The 25,455-nt window shown below is 40.8% G+C and overlaps 1 protein-coding gene across 2 annotated transcripts in view; it reads left to right on the top strand.

Moving 5' to 3' along the window:
* The first annotated feature begins 358 nt into the window (after positions 1–358).
* The window catches only part of Gch1 (GTP cyclohydrolase 1), a 43,555-nt gene continuing 18,458 nt past the window's right edge, over positions 359–25,455 (top strand). Inside the window, exon 1 of one of the 2 annotated variants that reach the window (XR_013438885.1) lies at positions 359–893. Coding sequence is in view for 1 of the 2 variants with exons in the window: in XM_005337955.5 (XP_005338012.2) it covers positions 551–893 (343 nt within the window). In the remaining variant the exon portion in view is untranslated. The remainder of the gene's footprint in view (positions 894–25,455) is intronic. The other variant, XM_005337955.5, reaches the window with a different exon arrangement.

Below are 25,455 nucleotides of genomic sequence, written 5' to 3'. Positions count from 1 at the left end.
TTATCACCAGCATATCTCCCTCTCTTCTCCCTCAGGCAAGACCACCTGTTTGCTCATCCTCTACAGGGCGAGGAGACCACAGCAATTATAACGCAGCGCCCTCTTTTCTCTAAGCGAAGTGAGGGCGGACCGGGCGCCCAGACAACGTCTATGGTTCCAAGGTGCCTGATTCTTTTCGGACTCGGCTAGTCCCACCGTGAGACCCGAGGGACCCACTTGCTCCGCCGGTTGCCTTGGGGCGGTCTGGGGCCGTGGCCTCTCTGGAGGGCCCACCCCAAGGGCAGGGCGAGGGGCCGGAGCGAGCGCCGTGACGCGAACGGCCCGGGCCAATGGGAGCACCCCGTGGCGCCGGCCAAGCCGCCGGGCCATAAAAAGGAGGCGCTGCCGGTCTGTCCAGCCGGCGGCGGCCTTGACTCGAGCGTGTCTCTGCCAGATCGCTTACCGTCCTCAGGTGATTCGGGCCACAGGTCATTGCGGGCCACCGCCTGCGAAGTTTAGCTGCAGCCCCCTGAGGCGCCCCGGGGTCTCCCCGAGCGGTAGCAGCGGGACCATGGAGAAGGGCCCGGTTCGGGCGCCGGCGGAGAAGCCGCGGGGAGCCAGGTGCACCAATGGATTTCCCGAGCGGGAGCCGTCGCGGGCCGGGCCAAGCCTGACGGCGGAGAAGTCCCCGCCGCCCGAGGCCAAAAACCCCCAGCCCGCGGACGGCTGGAAGGGCGAAGGACCCCGCGGTGTGGAGGATAACGAGCTGAACCTCCCCAACCTGGCGGCCGCCTATTCGTCCATCCTGCGCTCTCTGGGCGAGGACCCCCAGCGGCAGGGGTTGCTCAAGACGCCCTTGAGGGCGGCCACGGCCATGCAGTTCTTCACCAAGGGCTACCAAGAGACCATCTCAGGTCAGTGACCCCTCCGGCCGCGTCGGCGCTGGCTACTGGGACGTGCGGGGAGCGGGAGAGGTGGCTGCGGGGAAGCCGGCGGCGGCTCCAGGAAGTTTCCGGAGTTGCCACACTCTGGGCGGAGGGAGCCCAGTGCTGTCACCTTCGAACCCCGCCCTCCGTGCTGGCCAGCTGCCCCGAGGCGAGGATCCAGGCGCCCAGGACAGCAGCGGCCTGCCTCCCGGAGATCCCTGCGGCTGTCCGCGTGGGGTCCTCCTCTCTCCCAGCACTTAACCTCCCCTCTAGAGCCTGGGGCTGGGGGTTCCTTGGGCGGAACCGCTGTCACTGAGCTCCTCGGCGGGCAGGAGTCTGTTGCTGCCCTTCTCATCTGAGCACCCAAAACCGGGTGCTTGAGGCACTAGCAGAACACAACTTGATAAGGGATCGCTTACGCACTTGTTGGAAATGACAGGTTCCTGGGTCGTTTCTTTTCTTGAGACCCTCCTTCCTGCCCCCGCCCCTCTTTTTGGTAGATCTTGGAGTGAAGCCCTGGCTTCGTGTGCTTTGGTCACCCAGAGTTCTTCCGCCGCAAAATCAGGGACCAGCATTCTGATTTATTTATCAGGGGACTGGGGTCTTCAGAGAGTTGTTAATTCTTTCATCCATCTCAAGTTTACTTTAGCTCAGGACTTTTCCAAAAATTGGAACAGTTCTGAGTGCAGTCTTCCCTGGAGTTTGAGGTGTGAGGTTTCTTGGGCTAATTTGCTGCTGAAAGCCTTTTCCTTTTCCTCCCTCTAAAGAAAGAAAGCAATTCTCAGCTGATGCTCCAGTGTCCCCTCCCTCCAAGTCAGCTGGGTTGACCCAGTGTAGTCTGGATGCCTATCCAGCTTTCATCGGTGGGTTAGCAGGCAGTGTGGGTCTGTGAGGAGGCCATGTGAAGGGGAGTGGAGAATAAACCAGGAATGCCTGTTTATCAGGCGAGCAGTGTTGGTATTTATTTATTTTTTTTAAAACTTCTGGTGTCCTTGACTGGGATCAAAGTCATTGTTCTTCATTCCACGTCTTCTGAACATATTGGTGTCATTTCTGTGAAGAAGCCTCTGCCTTTACCGTTTCTCCTAGAAAAAACAGTGCTGTCCCTGTTATTTTCCTGAAAGAGTATGGAGCCACTCAAAGACTACATCCTGGGAAGAACAAAAGTTATTTTTTGCCCAGTCTTCCACACCCTAAAGGAAGGGTGGGAAATCAAAGCACAAGAGGGGTGGGGTGCTAAGAGGAAATGATACTGTATCCTAGAGTCAAGAAATGGACCTCTAGTCCCAGGATTTTCTCACCTCTTGATGGCAAAAGTTTGGAGAGTTTCAAAATGCAAAGGATAAAGAATAATATTTCTGTTTTCTGTGAGTTCAATTATCCCAGAGTAAATATTCTGGGATATAATGTAGAAGACCCTTTAGGGATCTTGTTCATTCTATCTCTTGAAGATACAGGAGGAGGAGGAGGTGTCTCCACAGCCTTGGCAGGACTGTGGCCTGTACCCTAGCATGGGAGGGACAGGCCACAGACTATCTAAAGTGAGCCACAGGTTTACTTGAGAAATAGCAGCAGCAGCAGCTTGTCTCATAAGTCAAGATTCAGCTACAGAGGACTAAAGTCTCCAAAGAGCACTTCATTCTATCTTAGAAAAGTGTTCTAATCAAGTGTTAACTTATTATTTAAAAAGTATGAGGACTTACAAATGAGGCAGAATAGTGATTGCCATCTGAGGAAGAGGGGAGAATGGGAAGTGACTGCTTAATGGTTAATGGGTATGGGGCTTTGTTTTAGGATGATAAAAATGTTCTAGGATGAAAGTACCATTTGCAAATGCTACTGAACCATACACTCTAAAATGGCTAAAATGAAGAATTTTATGTCTATTTTACTATGATAAAAAAAGCTCATGAACCTTATTTAAAATAATTAATGGTTATTAATTGAATGTCTTAATGGGTTCAGTGCTTTTTGTGGATGGTTAATCCTCAACTTTGAGGTGAATTCTGTTCTCTTACCCCATGACTCGGAAATCGAGGCAGAAAGGTTGACAGTTTACAAGTGGGAGAGCCAGGCAGCCCTATGGCTGAACTCTTCAGTACTTATTTCCTTATGGTGCAACACAGGGAGATGAATCAGTGCACCTTTATCTATCAAATACTTTAACCTTGAGCTGGGTTACCAGCATTAAAAACAAACAAACAAGCAAATGGTGGAGTAGAATGGATAAGATCAGTTTATCATATGCAATAAGACTAGTAAGGATAAAGTTTTAGGGAACTCACAGATATGATTTGTGTGTGTGTGTGCTGCACACACACAAATCATACCTGTGAGTTCTCCACATGTGGAATGCATTTCTCACTGGGGTTGCAGTCAAAAGTTTTGAAAAATATTAGAATATCGCACTTAAAGATTTAACATTTATTTTTAAGAGATACATAATTAAAGCAGATTGAGTGGAGAGACAGAAAGGTTGATACTGAGTTTAAAGAAATGAACCTGAAATGGTGGTTTTCCATGTCTTGGACCACCCAGGATGGGAGAGAGAAGGAAGGATACAGATGGGAGGAGTGGCAGGTGGCTGGAGGAGTCATACATTTGTAGAAAATATAGAAGAGAGTAATAGGACAATCTTGCACAATCCTCAATTTTTATTTCTTTTGGAGCATAAATCAATGACTACTATAGATTATTTTGAATAGGAATAATCTTTGAAACTCATTTCTAAGCTTGTGAACAGATTAGGACCTTATTTACTTTATATTCTGCATATTAATTTTTGGTTAACATTGTTGATGTGCGAGAAAATGTAAGAAAATGTAAGTTGGGCCAGGGTGCACAGTTGTGCACTCCTGTAATCCCAGTGACTTGAGGAAGACAATGGCAAGTTTGAGGCCAAGCACAGCAACTTAGTGAGACCTGTCTTAACTTAAAATATAAAAAAAAGGACTGGCGATGAGGCTTATTGGTAAAGTGTTCAATACTTAGTACCAAAAAAAGAAAATGTAGGTTAGTATTTCATATTCCCCCAATTTTTTTTTCCTTCCTTCTTTTTGCAGTTCCTCCTCTTGTGTGATTTGAGGCTAGTTTCTGATGCCCTAGGGAATTTATCATCGTCTCCACACTGCAGCTTCCTTCCATGACCCTTGCCCCAGCTTTCTAGTGTGTTCTCATTGAAGCATCTGTGGTTGTCCAAGACAGGGCTATGTCACAGCTGTATAATTCTCCCGGTTTCCTGTTCACTTCTGGGCTGTAGCTTGTAGGTGGAGTGGACACCAGCACCTCTCCAAGGAATGGGAGAATCTAGCATCATAGGCTGATCTTTGGACCAGCTTACACCAACTCATCTTTTTCTGTTTCTGCCCCATTTCAGTATAGCCATAGCCTATTTCTCTTACATATTCAATTTTTATTGTGGTGAGTTCTTTCTATACAAGGGCCCTTTCCTGTATGTCCACTCTCCTTTTATTCAGAACCAGTACTGAATTAAAATTTGAGTGTCCACTATACCCTGAGGTCTTTGGCTTTTATTCCCCTGTGACTGACCCTTCCTATTCCCTGTCCTCTCCCAGATATAAAAAGGAGCAACCTTTTTAGAGAGCATTATCTGCCAAATGTTGAATGGGTACAACTTGTCCTATCAGTTGTCCTTTTTTTTTTTTTTAATACTGGGGAGCGAATCTAGCCACATCCCCAGACAGGGTCTCACTGAGTTACTTAGGGCCTCAATGATAAGTTGCTGAGGCTGGCCTTGAACTCATAATCCTCCTGCCTTAACCTCCAGAGCTGCTGGGATTAAAGGCATGTGCCACTGCACCCAGCTCAGTTGTCTTTTTTTTTTTTTTTTTTTTTAAGATAGAGTGAGAGAGAGAGAGAGAATTTTAATATTTATTTTTTTAGTTTTCGGCGGATACAACATCTTTGTTTGTATGTGGTGCTGAGGATCGAACCCAGGCCGCACGCATGCCAGGCGAGCGTGCTACCACTTGAGCCACATCCCCAGCCCCCAGTTGTCCTTTTTAAAATGAGTTTATGGGAGTACACAAGAATCTTGACTCTGTCACATTTTCTAGTTAAATTAGGTTTTAGCTTATCTTATACAGACTGCCAAGACAGTTTTCATAATCAGGTTGACAGTGTCTCCAAATCTGGGAACCATGGATATCATCTAGTTTAAGGAGATGGCACCAGAGGTGACTGTTTTCCCTGATGGGGCTGGGGAGGCTCAGGCATGCACAGTAAGTCAGGTCCCCTCCTCAACCATGTTCCCTGCCAGATTGTCTCCATTCTCTGAGGATTATGCAAGGCAGTTAGATACTTCATTTATACAAGAATGAATTCTTAGCTACTTCATATTGTAATGTGGTAGCCACAAAAGATTTTTCTGAACTAAAAATTGTAACAATTTTTAGCATGTAAAAGGGACAAAAAGTCAAATAATTTACTATTTCTTCTTACATCTTTGGTGAAAGGTGAGTTTGTCCCAAGTTTTAAAGTATATTGTAGAAAAGTTCATTTTATTGGGGGCTGGGTTGTGACTCAGTGGTAGAGTGCTTGCCTAGCATGTGTGAGGCCCTGGGTTCAATCCTCAGCACCACACAAAAATAAATTAAAATAAAGGTTTTGTGTCCAACTATAACTAAAAACAAAAATAAGTATTAAAAGAGAAAAGTTCATTTATTAAGAGATGCTGTTTTGAATGTTCAGCTTATTTAAATCTTGACTAATAATTTGTTTTTAATTTTGTTAGTTGATGCTCATATACAGTTTAGGTCTATTTGCTGCTAGAAAGAGCACTGTGAATAAAGAGGAGAAAAATGACAAAGCTGTGGATATCTTAATGACTGGAATTTGCAGGAAATCGAAATGGATTAATACTATTAAGAAGAGGTTATTGAAAATTGGGAAGAAAAGCCAGTCCTAATAGTTCCTTTAAAAATATGTTAAAACAACAAATTTAAAAAATATAATCAATACCTAGGATTGGCACATACCTATGATCCCAGCTACTCTGGAAGCTGAGGCAGGAGAATCCAGAGTTTGAGTCCAGTCTGGGCAACTTAGGGAGACCCCCGTCTCAAAAAAATAAAAAGGACTGGGGATGTAGCTCAGTAGTAGAGCACCCCTGGGATTGATCCCTAGTATCTGACAAGGGAAGGAAAGGCACTATGTATAACTTGATATACCAAACAAAGCTGTTGGGTTGGTACTTGTATTGGTTTCCTAGGGCTGCCATTATGAAATATCATAACTGGGTGGTGAAAATAACAAATCAAATCGCACAGTCCCAGAAGCTAAATGTCTGAAATCAAGGTGTCCACAATACCCTCTTCCTATGAAACCTGTAGTGGGTGTCCTTCCTTGCTCTTCCCAGCCTCTGGTAGTAGGACCAACAGTCCCACATGTTCCTTGGTTTGTGGCTTCAACAGTCCATTCTCTGCCTCTGTCAACATCCAAGTTCTATCTTCTGCGTTCACTAGTTGTGTTGATTCAAGGATCCCACTGAATTCCAGTATGTCTCATTATAAGTTGGATAACATCAGCAACAACATCATTAGGTTATATTCTAAGGTGCTTGGAGTTTAGGACTTCAACATGTATTTTTTTAAGGGGAAACTATTCAATCCATGTGAGTACTAAATACTATTATTCATAAGACTAACGAGGATTAGTATGGATTTTTACTACAATTTTGTTTTTTAAAAAATTCATCGCATGCCAGGCACTATGCTGAATGTTAGGAATACAGAATGAGCAAAGCTGAGTGTGGCTCCTGCTCTTGTGGAACTCATAGCTTCTTGAAAAGAAAACACATTATAGAATCACAGGGAAGAGAAATGCCACAGTGAATGCACAGCCCAAGGAAAGCATTTAGCAAAGGAACTTGATCTCTGCTGGGAGGTAGGAGCCTGGGTAGGGGAATGATGCTAAGCTGACCCATATCTGAATGACATACACTGCAGATGGCTTGTCACCTACTGGACCCTGTCTGAGTCCTTGACATATGTGGCCTGGCTTGATATTTGTGGTAGTCCTATAGGGTAGGTAATATAATTTCCATTTTATAGATGAGGAAATTGAAGCCCAGGAAAAACCTGCCCAGGCTGGAATCTTGAGAGTAGCTGGGCTGAGAGGGTGATGGAGAAAGAATTGTCATAATCTCTGATGCTGTCTTTAATTTATTCATAATGTTTTACGATTTATTTGAATCTCTTCCTCTCCTCTCGTCTGCTGTTTGCTGTGTCTAGCTCTAGAAACTCCTCCATGCGTTGCTGCACCCTCCACCCCCAACTCATTTGCTGCACACTTCTGTCAGTTCAGTATTTGGTTGAGTGGTACTGCAGTATTGAGATTTACCAGGAGAGGGCCACTGTCTGATCATCCCAGGTTATGAATCTTGGATTGTACGAACAGTTCTTAATTCCTGTTTATGTAAACAAAGATGTTCCCTACAACAGTAAATTCTCTATTGTGTCTATGGCAATTGGATTGGGGAATAATGTGGATTGAATTAGCAGAGTATCTGTTATAAATTTGTTATAGTCAAGGCTGAGAGGACATTCATGTACTAGAATTTTGTCTTCTTACAGCATTGGTAGCAGTTTTTTAGACATTTTTAGAGAACAGGAGACTGTCTGTTCTCATCTTTGAATTCCTAGCCAATTGCCCAGCTCAGGTGGAAGGATTCATGAATATTTGAATTAATTTCTTTAAAAAAAATTTTTTTAGTTGTAGTTGGACACAATACCTTTATTTTATTTATTTTTATGTGGTGCTGAGGATCGAACCCAACACCTCAGGCATGCTAGGTGAGCGCTCTACCACTGAGCCCCGGCCCCAGCCCCTTGAATTAATTTCTTAAGGACATATAGCACTTCTTAACTTTTCATTTTGTTAGGATGACAGGTTTTAAGCACTTTATTGTAGAAATGTTCACATGTACCCACAGTTAAGAATGAGCTTCTGTGTACCATTGCTCAACCTCAGTAGCTGTCAACATCCATGTCAAGTCTGTCTTGCTCGGTCCCTCTTGCCTGGTCCCTCTTGCCTCAAGGCCCTCCTCCTCTGGATTATCTTAAAGCAAATCCCAGATATGTCATTTCACTAATAAATACTTTAAGACATTTCTAAAATATAAGAACTTAAAAAAACTATAATATATGATCATACTTGAACAGTTGTTCCCCAACATCACATATGTAGCCAGTGTTTAGCTCTGATTTTCTCACAGGCATCTTTTTTATAAGCTTATTTGTTTGACTCAGGATCCAAACAAACTTTACTAATTACATTGGATAAGTCTCCTTAAGGTTCTTACATTACAGAGTTTGTTACATTTTGTACTTCCGTTTTAGTCTCTAATACTTTGTTGTTGAACAAACAGGGCCATTTGTCCTGTAGAATATCCCACATTCTAGGCTTTGCAGTGCAAAATAAAATTAGTTTTCATAAATGGCAGATGTTGGAGCTATATGGCCCATATGGTAAAAATAAAACAAATCAGAAGTTTTTACTAAAAATTTGAGGATAAAAATGAACACTGGCTGGATGATGAACTCAATATCTTGCAATAATTAGTTTTAAAACTGTATATCAAAATAAAACCATAAGAGGACCAGTGTTACTTATCGTATTTTTCTAGGTTTTGCTTATTTTATTCTCATAATTTAGGTTAGCATGTTCCTTTTGCCCCTTTTTGCTTATACACTAGTAATTAGATTTAGAGACTTGCATACCCCCAACCCTTACATTTAATCAAGAATACTTCATAGGGGGTGGCATGTGCTTCTGTCTGGAGACAGCTAAATGTCTAGTTGTCTACCTTTTTTTGATTAATCAGTTTTCACTTTTTTTTTTTTTTTTTGGTAACCCTGGTAATCCAGGGGTGCTTAACTGTATCCCCAGCCCTTTTTTTTTTTTTTATATTTTAGAGACAGGGTCTCCTTAAATTGCTTAGGGCTTCACTAAATTGCTCAGGCTGGCTCTGAACTTGAGATCCTCCTGCCTTGGCCTCCTGAGTTGCTGGGATTACAGGCATGTGCCACTGTGCCTGACAGTTTTTCATGTTTTTTCCTATTTTTTTTTTTTTTAGGTTCCAGGGATTGAATTCGGGGGCTCTCAACCACTGAGCCACATCCCCAGCCCTATTTTGTATTTTATTTAGAGACAGGGTCTCACTGAGTTGCTTAGTGCCTTGCTTTTGCTGAGGCTGGCTTTGAATTCACATAATCTTCCTGCCTCAGCTTCCTGAGCTGCTGGGATCATAGGTGTGTGCTACCACGCCTAGCCCAATTTTTCGCTTTTTGTAGTGGGTTTGTGTCTATTTTATGATAAAATAGAATTGTCTACACATATTTTGTATATTCTTGGCATGCTTAATTTTTTTCTTAATTTTTAAAAATATTTCTAGGCTATCTGGTTTGTCTGAGTTTTTCACATTGTCCCAAATCTCCAAAAACAAATAAATCCATGTATTAGTGGACCCATACAACTCAAATGCATGTTGTTTGAGGGTCAGTGATAATTTAAAATTTTTGATTTCTGAAGTATGTACATGTATTTTCAAATAGATTAAAAATATTGTAGGGTTATCGCTCAGTGGTAGAGCGCTTGACTTGCATGTATGAGGTACTGGGTTCGATCCTCCGCACTGCACAAAAATAAATAAAAGATTGTGTCCACCTACAACTAAAAAAAAAAAAAATTAAAAAAATATTGTGACAGTTATTTCAAATCTAGGAGTAAAAGAAATACAACTTGTTCTAATAATTAGCTAAACTTCCACAGTTGTACAGTATGTATTGCTGAAAACAATTACCCTGAAATCAGAGAAAAATAGAACATATACAGTTATGTGCCTCATGACAACCATTCAGTCAACCCTGGCGTGACGGTGATCTCTCAAAATTATAAGGAAGCTGGAAAATTCCTGTTGTCTAGTGACCTTCTGGCATTCTAACATTATAGTACAGTGCCTGTGAGTTTGTGGTGATGGTGGTGTAAACAAGCCTGCTGTGCTGCCAGTTGTATACAAGTGTAGCACATGTTAATTAGGTACAGTGCACAAATACCTACCATGTTACCTGCTTACATGTTTCTATGCCAAACTTTTTATCATTATTTTAGTGTACTCCTTCTACTTACTAAAAAAGTTTGCTGTAAAACAGTATGCCAGTTAAAATTAAATGTTTTCAAAGCAGTTACATATATTTAGTTTGTTTATTTGCTGGGATGGAACCCAGGGCCTTGTGCATGTTAGGCGGGGCTCGCCCACTGGGCCCTTATCTTAAACTTATTCAAGGTTAACATTGAAGACATTAGGTGCTGAGAGCCACAGCCCAGTGGGAACGGCCCCTGGCATTTTGCCAATAGTATTGGTTGACAGGCGAGGCATTACTATGGCTGCTACTTTGGAGTTCTTGTGGGGATTCCCGGGGAGTGGCTCCTGGTTTGTGCCCAGCCAGACTGCGGCAATTAGGACTACCTCCTTTTTCTGATGTTTTGAAAGTACCTTCTAGTCGTACATAGTCAGTCCTTCTAATAAACTTTACCTGAATACTTGTTGCTATTTGGTCTAGTCTCTAAACTCTGGTCATTTTTTCTCTGCATTTATGCCTTCCCATTAATCCCTTAATCTGCTCAAAAATCCTGAATCATACCACCTGAATATCTCTAGAAATGCCATGTCTCTCACCTGATTACAGTGTCCACTTCACTAGTTACCTTGCCTCCTAGCTTGCCCTGCTCCAGTCTGTCCGCACCAAAGTGCTTTTTCTGAATTCTAATAGGTTTCTTCCTTCTGCTGTCTTTCCTCACCAGGGCTAAGAGATTTGTTGTGTTGTAGCCTGTTACCTATGTGTTTTCTTATCTTCTAAAACCATTTTCCCACATAAGACAGTATAGTATTTTTAGTTTAGTTTCATTCATACACTGGTGTTGAGTCCCAGGCAAAGTCCTTCCTGGGGCTGTTGTTGTTCAGTCTTTAGCCCGTCTTGTCTGTTCACTTCCTTTTTAAAAAACCTTTCTGGTGTGGGTTGCTAACCATGGGGAGCCCCCTGCCCACCTTCATTTACTGACAACTGTTTCTTAATCTAAAGTTCTATGGAGAAGCACCCAGGGTTAGGTGAGGAATTGGCTGTTGTTGAGTTCTGGGCTGAATTATTTTGAGGTTTGTTTAGTCCAGCTGTTTCAGCTTTCCCAAGAGTACATGATTCATGCTGTGAAGTATGATTTTTTTTTTTAAATTAGTACATTTTAATGATACAAAATGGGATTCAATGTGGCATATTCATAATTGCCTACAACATGATTTTATTATATCCATCCTCCTACATGATGTATTTCATGTCATAAGTATTTATTTTTATTTGTTCTAAGTAGGAATCAAAGCCATTAAAATCATCTCAAACAAGGAAGTTGTCACTAAGATAGATTAAAATGCATTTATACCTATGTAATTCATGGGCTTGTGTTAAGATGTTCATTAGCAATGATTTAGGGCTATCCATGCTGCAGTTCAATGGAGAGACTGTTACTCAGTGAGGACTCTATCTCGTAGTTTACGGCAGAGCTGCTGTAGATTATACCTTTCTAAATGTCCACCACCCTTCAAAATGTAAGAGCTCCCGTTAATGCCTGGGCATCAGTGGAGGTATGCCACTCTGATCACCCATCAGAACTAATGGGCCTTTCAGCTGCTAGCCATAGCCTCCAGCTGTTAGTACCTTCTATGGAGGGCTTACTTACTCCATGCTATTTTTCGTTCATGTTAGTGTCTCTTTCTTCCTTTCTATTCCTTTCCACCATGATTAGATGGCCTTTTGAAGGATGGGGCCCTTTACAAGTGAGGTGCAAATCATCCAGCTTCACAATGTGTTGGAAATTCTGTTGATACAATCGTAAGATGTGTGGTGTTTCTGAAACTGGTGTTTTAGTATGTCAACAAAAATGCATCCTGCAATCATGGGAAGAACTACCCTGGGCTAGTCATAGCATCCCTGCTAATTTGTTTATTGTTTGTTGGTTTGTTTATTTATTTAGGTACTAGGATTGAACCCAGGGGTGCTCTACCACTGAGCTACATCCCCTAACCTTTTTTATTTTGTATTTTGAGAAAGGCTTTCACTAAGTTGCTCAGGCTGGGCTTAACTTTGGGATCCTTCAATGTGTGCCATCATGCCCAGCCCTCTGCAAACTGGTTTATGACCCTAGACAAGTTATTCTGGTCTGCTGTGCAGGGAGAGGCCGTTAGACTGGTAGTTAGTTGGATTGTCATGCTGAGGCGACTTGCAGCACTGTGGGCCTCTCGGTATCATCTCATTGCTCACTCTGTTGATTCCTCATAGCTGATGGGGGACCCAGTAAGCACCTCAGAATACTTTCAATGCTAGGGGTGTGTGTTATAGTTTGAATATTAGGTGTCCCCCAAAACTCCTGCTACTGCAAGGATATTCAGAGGTGAAATGATTGGATTGTAAGAGCTGTAATTTAATCAGTCCATCCTAATTTGAATAGACTGACTGGGTGGTAACTGTAGGTAAATAGGGCATTGCTAAGAAGTGGTGGGTCATTGGGATCATGTCCTGGAAGGGTGCATCTTTTCTGTGGCCCCTTCTCTCTTTCTGTCTCATGAGCTAAGCAGCTTTCCTCTGCTATGCCCCTCCCCCATGATATGCTGCCTCACCTTGGACCCAGAGCAGTGGAGTTGGCCATCTATGGACTGAGACCTTTGAAACTGTAAGCCCCAAATAAACTTTTCCTCCTATAAGTGGATATTCAGTGTTTTGGTCATAACAACACAAAATCTAACTGAAACAGTATGGTTTTCTCTTGAAACATGCATACTTAATGGTTTCTGATAATAGATCTCTTTTTTCTTGTGATGCAGTTTTTTTTTTTGTTGTTGTTGTAGATGGACATGATACCTTTATTTTATTTATTGTGTGGTTCTGAGGATTGAACCCAGTGTCTCATACATGCTAGGCAAGCACTGTACCCCTGAGCCACAATCCCAGCTCGAAAAGGTCCCTCATCTGTGTGTTCTTCATGGTCTGTGGACTTGTAACCCATAGTTCCTTTGATTAGATGAAGTCTTTAAGGACTCTCCACCCTTGACAGAAGTGTTAGTTGCCTCTACCAGAGAAAAACCAGTTGCTAGTTTTACTAGCATGTAAGATTTTAGTTTGTTAGGCTGGGGTTGTAGCTCAGTGGTAGAGTGCTTGCCTAGCACATGTAGGCACTGGGTTCAATCCTCAGCACCACTAAAGGTTTTATGTCCATCTCCAACTAAAAATATAGTTTTAAAAAAGATTTCTTTTTTTTTTTTTTTTTTTTAGAGAGATTAATTTTTTTTTTAAAGAGAGAGTGAGAGAGAGGGGGACAGAGAGAGAGAATTTTAACATTTATTTATTTTTTCTTAGTTCTCGGCGGACACAACATCTTTGTTGGTATGTGGTGCTGCTCAGGATCGAACCTGGGCCGCACGCATGCTAGGCGAGCGTGCTACCGCTTGAGCCACATCCCCAGCCCTAAAAAAGATTTCTTTATTATTATTATTATTATTATTAACAAGGACTTCATATCAACTAGAAAAGCAGTTTCTCAGTTGGGAGAACAAGGAAACTAATATTTTAGGATCATGCTTTCTAAAAAGATTTCCAAACACAAAAGTAGACAAAATTATATAGTGGACATCTATATACCTACCACCTAGATTCAAAATTAGCTTCCTGCCATATTGGCATACTCTATTCTTTTACTAAGAGGTAAAATGGCAGGTCAGGGATGGTGGCACATATCTGTAATACCAGCAATTTGGGAGGCTGAAGCAGGAATATTCCAAGTTTGAGGCCACCCTGGAAAATTTAGCAAGAACCTGTCTCAAAATAGGACTAAGGAAGTATCTCATTGATAGAGATACTTGGGTTCAATCCCTGGGAATCACTTCCCCACTACCACCCCCGCCCCCCAAAAAAAGAATATATCACCTTGAAAACAGTTTTTCTTCTTAACCACTTACTCCATCCTTATTAAAATTAATTGTTAACTCCCTCATATCATCGAATTCCTACTCTATATTCACATTTCTTCAGTGGTCCCAAACATCTTTTAATGATTTTTTTTTAAACTGGGAGCCACTAGAGGGCCATACATTTGCATCTGATTATGTTTTAGATGAGAACTGTCCCTGCAGCCCCTACCCCATAACACTGCCTTACAGAGATGCTTGTTGTCCTGAAAGATACTCCACCTTTGTGATTTGATCATTGTTTTTTTTTTAATTTAATTTGTTTCTCTATTGCCCATATTCTTGGAAAATTTAATTTAGGTCTCAAGACTTGATTAAATTCAGGTAAAATGTTTATAGTAGGAATGTTGTATACTTCATATGATTGTTTTTCCAGGATAAATTTCTCTAGAGAACTTCCTTTAAAAAAAAAAAAGGCTTTTTATTAGTTTGAAGATTTAATGGGATTCTCCTTTTCCCTGAAACTGTTCCAGTTTGATTTTAAAAAGTAAAGGTCAGAGTAGCATTAAATTACTGATTTTTTTTCTTTATAGAAACCAAATAAGTAGTTGATAAAATAGAATTTTGTGACTAATGCACACTAACTCTGGGCTCCAGCAGTCTCTGGGTATTAGGTTGCCCTTTCTGATCTCCTCTCCTGAGCTGACAGGTAGCTTTGACCCGTTCTTCGACTTTAACCTAGTAACTTATTTTATGGTACTATAGATTGACCCCAAGGGTACCTCTGAGCCATATCCCCAGCCCTTTTTATTTTTTTTATTTTGAGACAGGGTCTTGCTAAGTTGCAAAAGCTGGCCCCAAACGGGATCCTCTTGCCTCAGCCTCCTGAGTCACTGGGATTACAGGTGTGCACCACCATGCCTGGTTACCTTTCTTTTTAAAAGTTAGATTTGCTCTCTTCATTTTCTTTGCTAGCATTGGCCATAGGCCTTGTAGCCTCATGGCTGAAACTGCAGAAAAACTAGTTTCAACTGCAGAAAAACCCCATTCAGGGGTCCTGCCTTTGGGTTCTCTCTATTCAGTTCATACTTTAGTAAGTCAGAGTAGAATTAGGTGGCTTGAGATCAGGGCTCTGGTGCAGAGTCAGAAAAAGAGGGCAAAAGTCAACTCTTGTTGGCTGACTAGTTGGCCAACAAGTTGGTTCTTCTTAAGTAAGTATTTAATGTTTAATTTTCTTCTTTCCTCTCCTCATTTATTCATTCACAGGATCTTGCTATGTTGCTCAGGTTGGCTTCAAACTCATGGGCTCAAGTGATCCTTCTGCCTTAGCCTCCTGAGTAGCTGAGATTACAGGAGTGCACCCCCATACCCTGCAGCCTCCTGAAATCTTAAATCTTTAATACAACTCAATTTTGCCCTCATCCTACAAGTTTTTCTTTCTGTAAAGTATTACTTTTGTAGGTTAACTTTTAGCCATTCTCCAAATACTATTATACCGAGGCCTCTTATTTCCTCAGATCTCAAGTCTCTTGAGATCATGGTTTGATATATTTGGGGTTTTTTTTTGTTTGTTTTTTGAATTTTTTAATATTTATTTTTTAGTTATCGACGGACACAACATCTTTGTTTGTATGTGGTGCTGAGGATCGAACCCGGGCCGCACGCATGCCAGGCGAGCACGCTACCGCTTGAGCCACATCCCCAGCCCGGTTTGATATATTTGTATCTAGCTCAGGAACTGTATAGACTTGATCATGTTATGATTTCAATTGAGTGGGCTGTAAAATCTGACTGATGTCTCAAGTGGCTGATTTTTCTAGAATGGGGCCACAGTGTTTTGATGTGAGGTTCTCCTTCCTTCCCCTTTCCTGGGAGTGTGTGGTCCTTTCTGCTTCAAAAAAGTAAAGTTGGCTCCAGCTTTCTATATCTCCCCCCTTTGTCCCTGCTTTCCCCAACCCTTTTCAGCTTCCCTAGAGCTTGTTCAACTTTTCCCTAGCTGTGTGCAGACCTCACAGTGTCCACAGGAATCATCACTCTTTGACTTGGTGGCTGCAGTGAGGGTTCATGGTGGGAAATTGCTCCCTGTTCAGCTTTGCTGAAACAGCAAATGAGGCCTGGCAGTGGGGTGGTTTTTCAGTCCTCAAAGTCCTGCGCTTCTACCCCAAACTGATCATCAGAATTTCTTGGTGTTTTTAAAAGACATAATCCTGGGTTCTTATCCACACTCAGTGAATCAGATTTTCTTACTGTGTCTTGGGAAGCTGCATTTTCCAAAGGTCTGTGTGATTGGCCATATTGGGAACTGCTGTTCCAAAGGATGGTCCGTATTCCGTAATCATTTGTCACTAATGATGGTGGCTTGCACACTCTGCTGGTCCCTTCTTGGATAGAATTCTCCTTGGTTCCATAATGCCCACTTTAAGAAATCCCCTGGCAGCAGTGTGGTAAGAGATGAGCCTGCTAGAGGCTTTTTAAAGCAAATGGATAGTTTATCGGATTGGTGTGTTCTTTCTTTAGAACTGCTGTGAACCAGACCTTGTTATCACCATCTGTTTTGTAAGTTCTGTTTCCAGCTTAACAGCTGGATTGTGAAAGTCTACAAAATTATCCAATTAAAAAACTAAATTTGGCAAGTATGTGCTTTTGTTAAAAAAAAAAAAAGGCTCCTTGAATACACTTTGTTTTCTTAGCATGTAATGCTCTAATCTTGATCTACCAGAAATATTTAGAGTAGTTAACTGAGAGTAGAGTGAGAGTTCTTATCTTAGATAATTTTAAGAATTCATAATATACGGGATTGGCAACCTTCAATTTTATTTAAGAATAAATCAAAATAGTTTAAAATAAGTGCTTTTTTTCCTTAGTACAGAAAGCTCTGGCTACTGTGATGTCCATCTCCAGGCTGACCAGTAGAGCAGGAGGGTAACATTAATAGTTTGACATTTATTTCCACACACCCAGGGTTATTAAACCAGGAACTCTGGAGCCATTCTTTTACCTGTAAAGCTGTTGAAAACCCAGCTAACACAGTCTGCACAAATCTTGCACTAGAACATGGGTCTGTGGATTCTTTTTGTTCCTTCTACTTCACCATTCTGTAACTGGAACCACTGAACAAGTCAGGTTCCTTTAAAACCACTTAAATAATTGAATGTGGGAGGAGAGATTGTGCTTTCATGTTCTTATTTTAGTATTTCTTTATCTTGAAATAAAACTACAATGAACATTGCTGTAATCAGGAACAGTGTTACTGAGCAAGATATGTAACTTCATGTGTAGAAACTAGATCTCTCTCCAGTGATGTACTCATGATGGGTGGCAGAGAGAATGGGAATAGTTCACCAGTACTGTATTTGTTGAGTGAAAGCTTGTATGTTGTACTCTTTTTAGGGCACCAAATAGCATCTGTGTCAATTGCCTTGGCTTTCTTTTAATAACTTAAAAGAAACATGAGTTTATTTCCATTAAGGACAGTAGGAATGAAAATTTCCAAAATAACCAAATTTTTGCTTTCTCTGCAATGTACTGGATCTTTTCTGCTAACAAATTTGCAGTTTATGAAATAGCTTCAAAGATCGAATCAAAGCTGTGCGGCAGCCCCTGCCTTCTCTGGCAGATGGTGTGACCAGTTGTCTACAGTCCTCTTAGTTTCCTCCATTACGTCCGTGTGTGGAATGTTTGGGTTCATGGTTATTTTGGCCCAGTTTTACAAATGTTAGCTCTGTCTTTTAAGTGCAAGAAGCTGTGAGTATTGGAAGTTCTAACAAGAAGTGCACTGTCATGATGGAAATGAAAGCAGAGATGGTGATTTTTTTTTCCCCTCTTCAAATTTGTTTTGACATTGCTTTTCTTACAGAACAAATTTTTCAAACAGGAGGCAGAAAGCAAAATGTTTTGATGCCAAAGAGTTGAGGTCTTTAAATAGCAGAACATGGTTTAGGGAGTTGTTCTTCAATTTTTTTATTTTTTGCCATTTTACAACTTTATTTGAAAATCAGAAGTTCTCATCCAAATTGACTATAGATTTTTTTGAAAGTGGTAAAAGGTACGTAGGTGACTGAAGTATAGAGCTTGTATGGCAGATCTTCATTCTTGTTGCATTTTCTAGACAACTATACAGATATGGTACGGGACTTTCCTTATTCCTTAGGCCCAGACTACTCCTGAACCTGGTGTCATTGTGCATATCTGAGGTCCCCTTTGCCTTTATGACAAATTTCTGAATGTCTTGAGTGTCTGAAGGGCATGCTGTGTGTGCATGTGTTCCTAGGGATTGAATCCAGGGGCGCCTACCACTGAGCTACATCCCAGCTTTTTAGTTTTTATTTTGAGTCAGGGTCTTGCTAGGTTGCAGAACCTGGCCTCAAACTTGGTATCCTCCTGCCTCAATGTACATGTCAGGTTCCTTTAAGACCACTTAAATAATTGAGTGTGGATGGAGAGATTGTGCTTTCATGTTCTTATATCATCAATTCAATGTCCTGAGTTTCTGGGATTATAGGTATGTACCACTGTACTTGGTTTAAGGAACATATTTTTTAACTTTAATTTTTGACAGTGCTAGGAATTTCACGTGGTAGCCAAGTGTTCTCTCACAGACCTATATTCTCAGCCCCAAGGGACATGCTTTTTGATGCTCTCTCCACGGACATATTTATGAATGTTGCTGGTATGGTCCTTCTTACTACTCTTCTTTTGTGGAAGCCATTCTTCAGGGTCCACGTTGGAAAAAGAAGAGTGCAAAGGATTTGGAGGAGGGTTTGAAGGAGTTTGCAACACTGTAAGAAGCAGGCAGGTATTTACCCTCTGTCCCCCCATCTGTCACCCTCAGCTCCAAGGTATCCTCAGCTTATTTTTTTTTTTTTTTTAAATATTTTTAGCTGTGGATAGAAATAGTATCTTTTTTTATTTATTTTTAATGTGTTGCTGAGAATTGAACCCAGTGCCTCACACATGCTAGGCAAGAGCTCTACTACTGAGCTACAACCCCAACCTTTATTTTTTCTTTTTAAAGTGTGTGTGTGTAGGGGGGGGGGAAGGATCAGTATATATGTAAACACCATAATTTTAAAAAAACTATATTTATAAAATGTCCCAAATAGGTAAGACAAACTATGAAAAACTAGTTTAGCCAAAATACCTTCAATTTCTTTCTCTCTCTTTCCTTCCTTCCAGTGCTGGGGATTGAACCTAGGGTCTTGTTCATCCTAGGCAAGCACTCTACTACTGAGCTAAACCCCCAAACAGTGCATCCAAAGTCTAAACAAATCTTAATAGTTTACTGTAATTGCTTCTAAAAAAGAAAGATATTACTTTTTATTTCTGGATCCTTTAACTTCTGGCCACAGAGATAACCACTGTTTTAAATTTGGTCTCTTATATTATGCTTTCATTTTATATGCAATATATCCATTCAAATATGAATTATGCTGTATATATCCTTCTGCGTCATGCCTTTTCCATTAAACAATATTTGAGGAATTTATAAATGCAGTTCAAATTCACTCATTTCCACTCCTGGGTTGTATTTTATTGCAGCTCTACCTAAGCTGTGTAATCATTCTTCTGAGTGACAATTTTCTCAATTTTTCCTATTACCAATAAGGCTGCAGTGAAAATTCTTAGGTTCACTTGGTCACATGAGTGTCTTTGGAGTTCCTTTATTTTACAATCTATTTTAAGAAGTTGAATCACTGAATAAAAATGCATATGTTAATTGCATAGACACAGGAGATCTATGTTTAATTCCGGTTTTGTGCATGATGTTACAACTTTGTGGGAACTACTCCAAAGCCTTAAGATACAATAAGTACCTCTGACAGGTTATAACCCAATGGGGTTGGGAGACCTGAGCACAATGACCATGGTACTGAGAGGCACAGTGAAATGAGTGCTGTATCCTGGTAGGGGCAGCTCTGATATTAGCTTGTACTAGGAGCATCTGGGACCGTGATTCACACCTTGCTCCACTGAATCAGGATAGAGATATCTTTGTTAGCTCCTTCAGCTGATTTAATTCTAGCCAAGAACAAAGAGGCCTTATGGCCTAGGTACTACCCCCTCTTTCCCCTTTCTGACTCATTCTCTTTTAATTCTAAAACCAGTAAGCAGTCACTGTTCTCTTTCCTGCCCTTTAGGATGGATGCATTCAGTATAGCAAGCCATTTCCCATTGTCTTTGAATGCTGCTCTCCCAGCAAAAGATGAATCAAGAGTCAAATTCTGGCTTCTTCAGAGATTTCTGATTTTTGGTGCTGATCACCAAATAGCCTAGACAATGTTAATTCTTATATCATTCAGTAAAAAGAAAAACTTAAAAAAAAAAAAAAACACCCAAACTCTATTGGATAGAAATTTCCTTTTAGGGGAATCTTTTCCAGAAATTCCCTCTTCCCTTCCTCATTTTCCTTTCTTCTTGGCAGAAACAGGTCTGTGTTTATCCTTAGATATATATGTCTATATATTTGAGTAGGAGCATTTTGGAGATGTGAAGATTCAGTGTAGTTTCATAAAACTTAAAATGCTTTAAATGGGGGCTCTCAGAGTGTGGTTCCCAGATCAGCAATACTAGGATCTTCTGGGGACTTGTTAGAAATGCAGATTCCGGGCTGGGGACGTGGCTCAAGTGGTAGCGCGCTCTCCTGGCATGCGTGCCGCCCGGGTTCGACCCTCAGCACCACATACCAACAAAGATGTTGTGTCCGCCAAGAGCTAAATATTAAAAATTCTCTCTCTCTCTCTCTCTCTCTCTCTCAAGAAAATAAAAAGAAATGCAGATTCCCAGGCTCACCAGCCCTGCTGAAACAGAGACTCTGGGTGTGAGGCCAGCAATTTGTTTTAACACACTCACTGGAAGAGTCTAAGAAACCATGCTTCAGAGGTGTTTAGACCTGTCTTACTGCACTTTCAGGAAGGGGTCCCCCCAGCAGATTGCCTCCCCGAGGGATAGTTGTTCAGCAGTGCTATTTGCTGCCATTGCTTAATTGTTACTGGCATGAGAAAGGTGTACCTTAAGACCGAGGTTGTGTGCTGACCTTATAGACAAACCTGTAAATTTTGGAGGCTGCTTTGGTCTCCTTTGTGGTTATGACCAACAGTAGGAAATAGAATGCCGTAAATCCTCGTTTCCAGGGTTACCTTCTTGCTGCTGATAACAGGCAGGAAATTAAAACAATCTGTGATAGTGTTTTGTTCTTATTATCCACAGATGGTAGCTTTCAGATATGTTGGAGCAAAACACAAGTAAATATAGCTGGGAAACTTCATTATTGAAGAAAAATGATTTGGCTAGGTCAAGTTTATAGTCTACATTCATTTTAATGAAATGGGATATAGGCAACATATTAGTATTTCATTACCACACAAAGAATTAAGCCATATGAGGCTATGTTATTGGTGTAATGTACTTGAGTATGTAAACATTTAAAGGAGTTCAAAGACAAACAGCAAATTATATTCAGAGATGTCTCATTTCCACCCACATCTCTTCTCTCCTTTCTCGTAGTTCTTTATAGGTAATCATTTTTAGTAGCTTTTTCATTTATCCTTGCAGTATTTTTTTTTTTGTGTGTGTGTGTGTGTGTGCGCATGTGGTGTATGTGTGTGGAGGGGTGCTGGGGTTTGAACCCAGGGGTGCTCTATCACTGAGCTACATCCCCAAACCTTTTTATTTTTTGAGACAGGATCTCTATAAGTTGTTAAGGCTGGCCTCAAACTTGGGATCCTCCTGCTTCAGCCTCCCAAGTGTCTGGGATTACAGGTGTGCACCACTGTGCCTGGCCCATTGTTTCTTTTTGCAGATAAATACTTGTGTATATGTTTATTCTCTCTTTTCCACTTTACTTCACACAAAAGGTTAGGTACTGTATTATAATTGAAAAAATATTCTAAAATTGGCTTTATTCAGGTATAGTTAACATTCAGAAATATTCACCAGCTCTGCATGTACAAAGTGAATTTTGACAGTTCTGTCACCCAAAAAACAACTTTCTTCCTACCTTATTGCAGCCAAATCCTCTCTCCCATTTCTCTGGCCCATGGTGAGCCACCTGTTTGCTTTTTATCACTGCACTGTTGCCTTTCTGAGTTTCATGTGTTGTGCTAGGTGATTTTGACGTTGTGCAAACATCACAGATTGTACTTACACAAACTAAGATCACTACATTACTAGGAGGTAGAATTTCATGAGACCTCCATTGTATATGTGATCTATCCTTGTTGATTATACTACATGCATGACAGTCATCTTTTCTGTGTGCATGTGTGTACACGTGTATCTATAAACATATATGGCTTATTTCACTTAGTTGATATTTTGGAGGTTCAAACATGTTATTATATGTTCATAGTTCATTCTGTACTGCTCTGAGTAGTACTCCATTTTTATACATTTCAGTTGATGGATATTGTCCTTTTCCTTTTTTTTATTACTTAGTAATTATGAAGATAGTATAGAGTTTTCATATGCTCTTCCCCCAGCTTCCCCAAGAAACATCTGGCATGGGTACAATCATTGACACTTGAGAAATTAATATGAGTACAATACTATTCACTAAACTACAGATTTTACTTGAATTTATTTCCATTGCATATAGTTATTTCTCTACTCTTCTTCAGTTGATAGTTTCTCAGTTTTTCCTTTTCTTTTGTGACCTCTGTGCTTTTTTTTGTTTGTTTGTTTTTGTTTCCCCTATACTGGGGATTGAATCCAGGGGATGCTCTAACACTGAGCTATATCCCCAGCCCTTTTTATTTTTTGAGACAGGGTCTTACTAAGTTGCCCAGATTGGCCTGGGACCTATGATCCTCTTGGCTCAGTCTCCTGGGTAGCTCTGATTGTACTACAGTTTTAAATTTTGAGGAAGACTACCACAGAGGCCATGTGCCCTTCTCATTATATCAAATCTGGAGCTATACAATACCATTATGTCTTTTTTTTGGTGGGGGGAGGGTACCAGAGATTGAACTGGGGGGGGCTCTTGACCACTGAGCCACACCCCCAGCCCTCTTTTGTATTTTATTTAGAGACAGGGTCTCACTGAGTTGCTTAGTGCCTCACTATTGCTGAGGCTGGCTTTGAACTCCTGTCTCCTCCTGTCTCGGCCTCCCTCGCTGCTGGGATTACAGGTGTGTGCCACTGCATCCAATTTATTATGTCTTACTGCTGGCAAAGTTAACTTTGATCACTTAGTTCAGGTAGCATTGGCCAGACTTTTCCACTGTAAAGTTACTACTGTTCATTTCCTGTATTCTGTTATAAGCAACTTATTGCTTTTTAACTTCTGATATTTATCAGTGTACACCCATGTGTCCCACACATAGCTTAGCAGTTCTGTCTGTCTTTTATTACCGGGGATTGAACTCAGGGCCACTTAATTACTGAGCCACATCCCCAGCCCATTTTGTATTTTATTTAGAGACAGGGTCTTGTTAAATTGCTCAGGGCCTCCTCACTATTGCTGAAGCTGCTTTGAACTTTTGATTCTCCTACCTCTGCTCTCGAGCAGCTGGGATTACATGGTGTGCACCACCATGTCTAGCTGCCAGTCTTCATTAAAAGAGTAGTAACTACCACATCTCTTACTTAGCTGTGAACACATTTAATCCTGACAATACCTCTGAAAGATCTGCTCTTATTCATGGCTGTTTTACTGCCAAGAAGAGTAAGGCAACAAATGCCTTGCCCAAGGTCCAACAGCTAGCAAGTGAAGATCCTCACTTAGCCTAGCTGAAAGGCTGGCTTTCATATACACCATATGGTTGTCATCAGAGCTTACAATGGGGAATTTCTTTGCCAGAGAAAATGAATGTGTCTGACATTAGATGATGATTCTCTTCAAGAAATAATTTTTTATTTGTTTTTACTTTCAGGAATATTTCCTTTGTGACTAAAGATTTTAGGAAGTTTTATACATGGCAATAACATTATGTTAAACTCTTGGAGAAATCCAGGATGCTTCTCGGAACACTAAGGGGCTATTTTTGGACTCCTTTCAGAAATATGACTAAAGATTAGGACAGAATATTCAGTATAGAAAAACTGCTTTTGGAGAAGGAATATTTACTTAACAAAGGACTGTGAGCTTTTTCCTCCCTGGAGTTTATTAGCCACTTTGAACAGGAGTGTCTGTGGGTGTTTAAAGCCCACACATTCACTTTCATGGACCACGCTAATGACTTTCCCTACCACACACTCTAGTGCGATTCTGAATAGCCTGACTCAGGGGATGATAACTGGTTTACATGATGACTCAGTATCTCTGAGCCCCTATTCTAGGAGCAGCTGAGCCATTGAAGGTCAGGAGTGTGGGTGGACGTTTGCACATCTTCCCTGTGACTCACTTGGCAGCCTGCCTGAGGGAAAGTGGTGGCTGTAGGTGGCTGTAGGCTGTATTCACCTCCTCCCTTGTGTCTAATTGTACTATGTAGCGTGGGTATCCCCCAAAGCCTTGAAACCGTACAACTAGGCATCAGTGCCTAGATGTCAGTGCCGTTTCCATAAAGTATATGTTTACTTTATAAAAGTGAGATGATAACGGTCCATCTTTTAGCTTCTTTTCTCAGTTGATGATAGAGCCGAGGAATTTTCCATATTACAGGCATTCACCTACACCATCAATCAGGTACCTATACCATTATCAAAACCAGGGTGATACTGCAGTGGTGAGGATGGTGGCTTGTATCCCTTTGTTCCTCTTCAACATCCAGGACAGGATGTTCTTAACAGTCACAGAATGGTGGAGAGCTCAAAGGTCCCTTGTGCATCCCCTAGGTAACCTTCTGTTTTGCAGATGAGATAGTGAGGCTCACTTGGTGCAGTTTTTAAAAAATAAAAACGGTTTTTAGATGTCTGCAGTAGGCTTGGCCACCTGTGCCAGGTTCACAGTTTATCACTCATCCCTAAAGCCTCCCCAGAGAGGCACAGGCACACAAACCGAAAGATCTAAGAAAGGTGACGATTAGAATTAGTCTTATACTCATCTACAGTAACTGGGAGACTTTAGAAATATAGAAAATTATTTCAGGAATTGGTAATAGCAGCCAGGTTTACAAGCGTATGGTTCTGGCCTTAGAAGTCAGAATGCTAAAGATTCGTCTTTAACTCATGATTATCTACCTATCCATTATAGAGGAAATATTAAGTATAAAAAAGGTAAAAAAAAATAGAGTGAAAGTGACCCATTTCTACACAAGTAAATAGCCACTTTGATTTTATTTGGCATAATTTCTCTTTCCTTCCTTTCCTAATTTCTCCCTCCCTCCTTTTTTTCTCATACTACAGATAAATTTGCAGTTCTGCATTTCTTATATAACATTGTATTAATGATTTTTAAATATCATTTAAAGAGAAAGACTTTGGTAATTTGATAGATAAAATTAACTGGTTTTAATTTGTATGTCCTTAATGTTTTAGGGAGGATAACATACTTTTTAGCCCATTTTGATCCACATTGCAGGTGAGGAACACCTATAAAAACTTAAATATAGATTATAACATATATACTATGTTTATATAAAATATAATGATAATATAATAATAATAATATTAATTAACATAACATGCTCTAGGTTACATTTCTAA

This window comes from Ictidomys tridecemlineatus, chromosome 5 (assembly GCF_052094955.1).
Source record: "Ictidomys tridecemlineatus isolate mIctTri1 chromosome 5, mIctTri1.hap1, whole genome shotgun sequence".
Taxonomy (NCBI): domain Eukaryota; kingdom Metazoa; phylum Chordata; class Mammalia; order Rodentia; family Sciuridae; genus Ictidomys; species Ictidomys tridecemlineatus.
The sequence above is the reverse complement of the archived record's forward strand: the minus strand, read 5'-3'. Positions and strand labels throughout refer to the sequence as shown.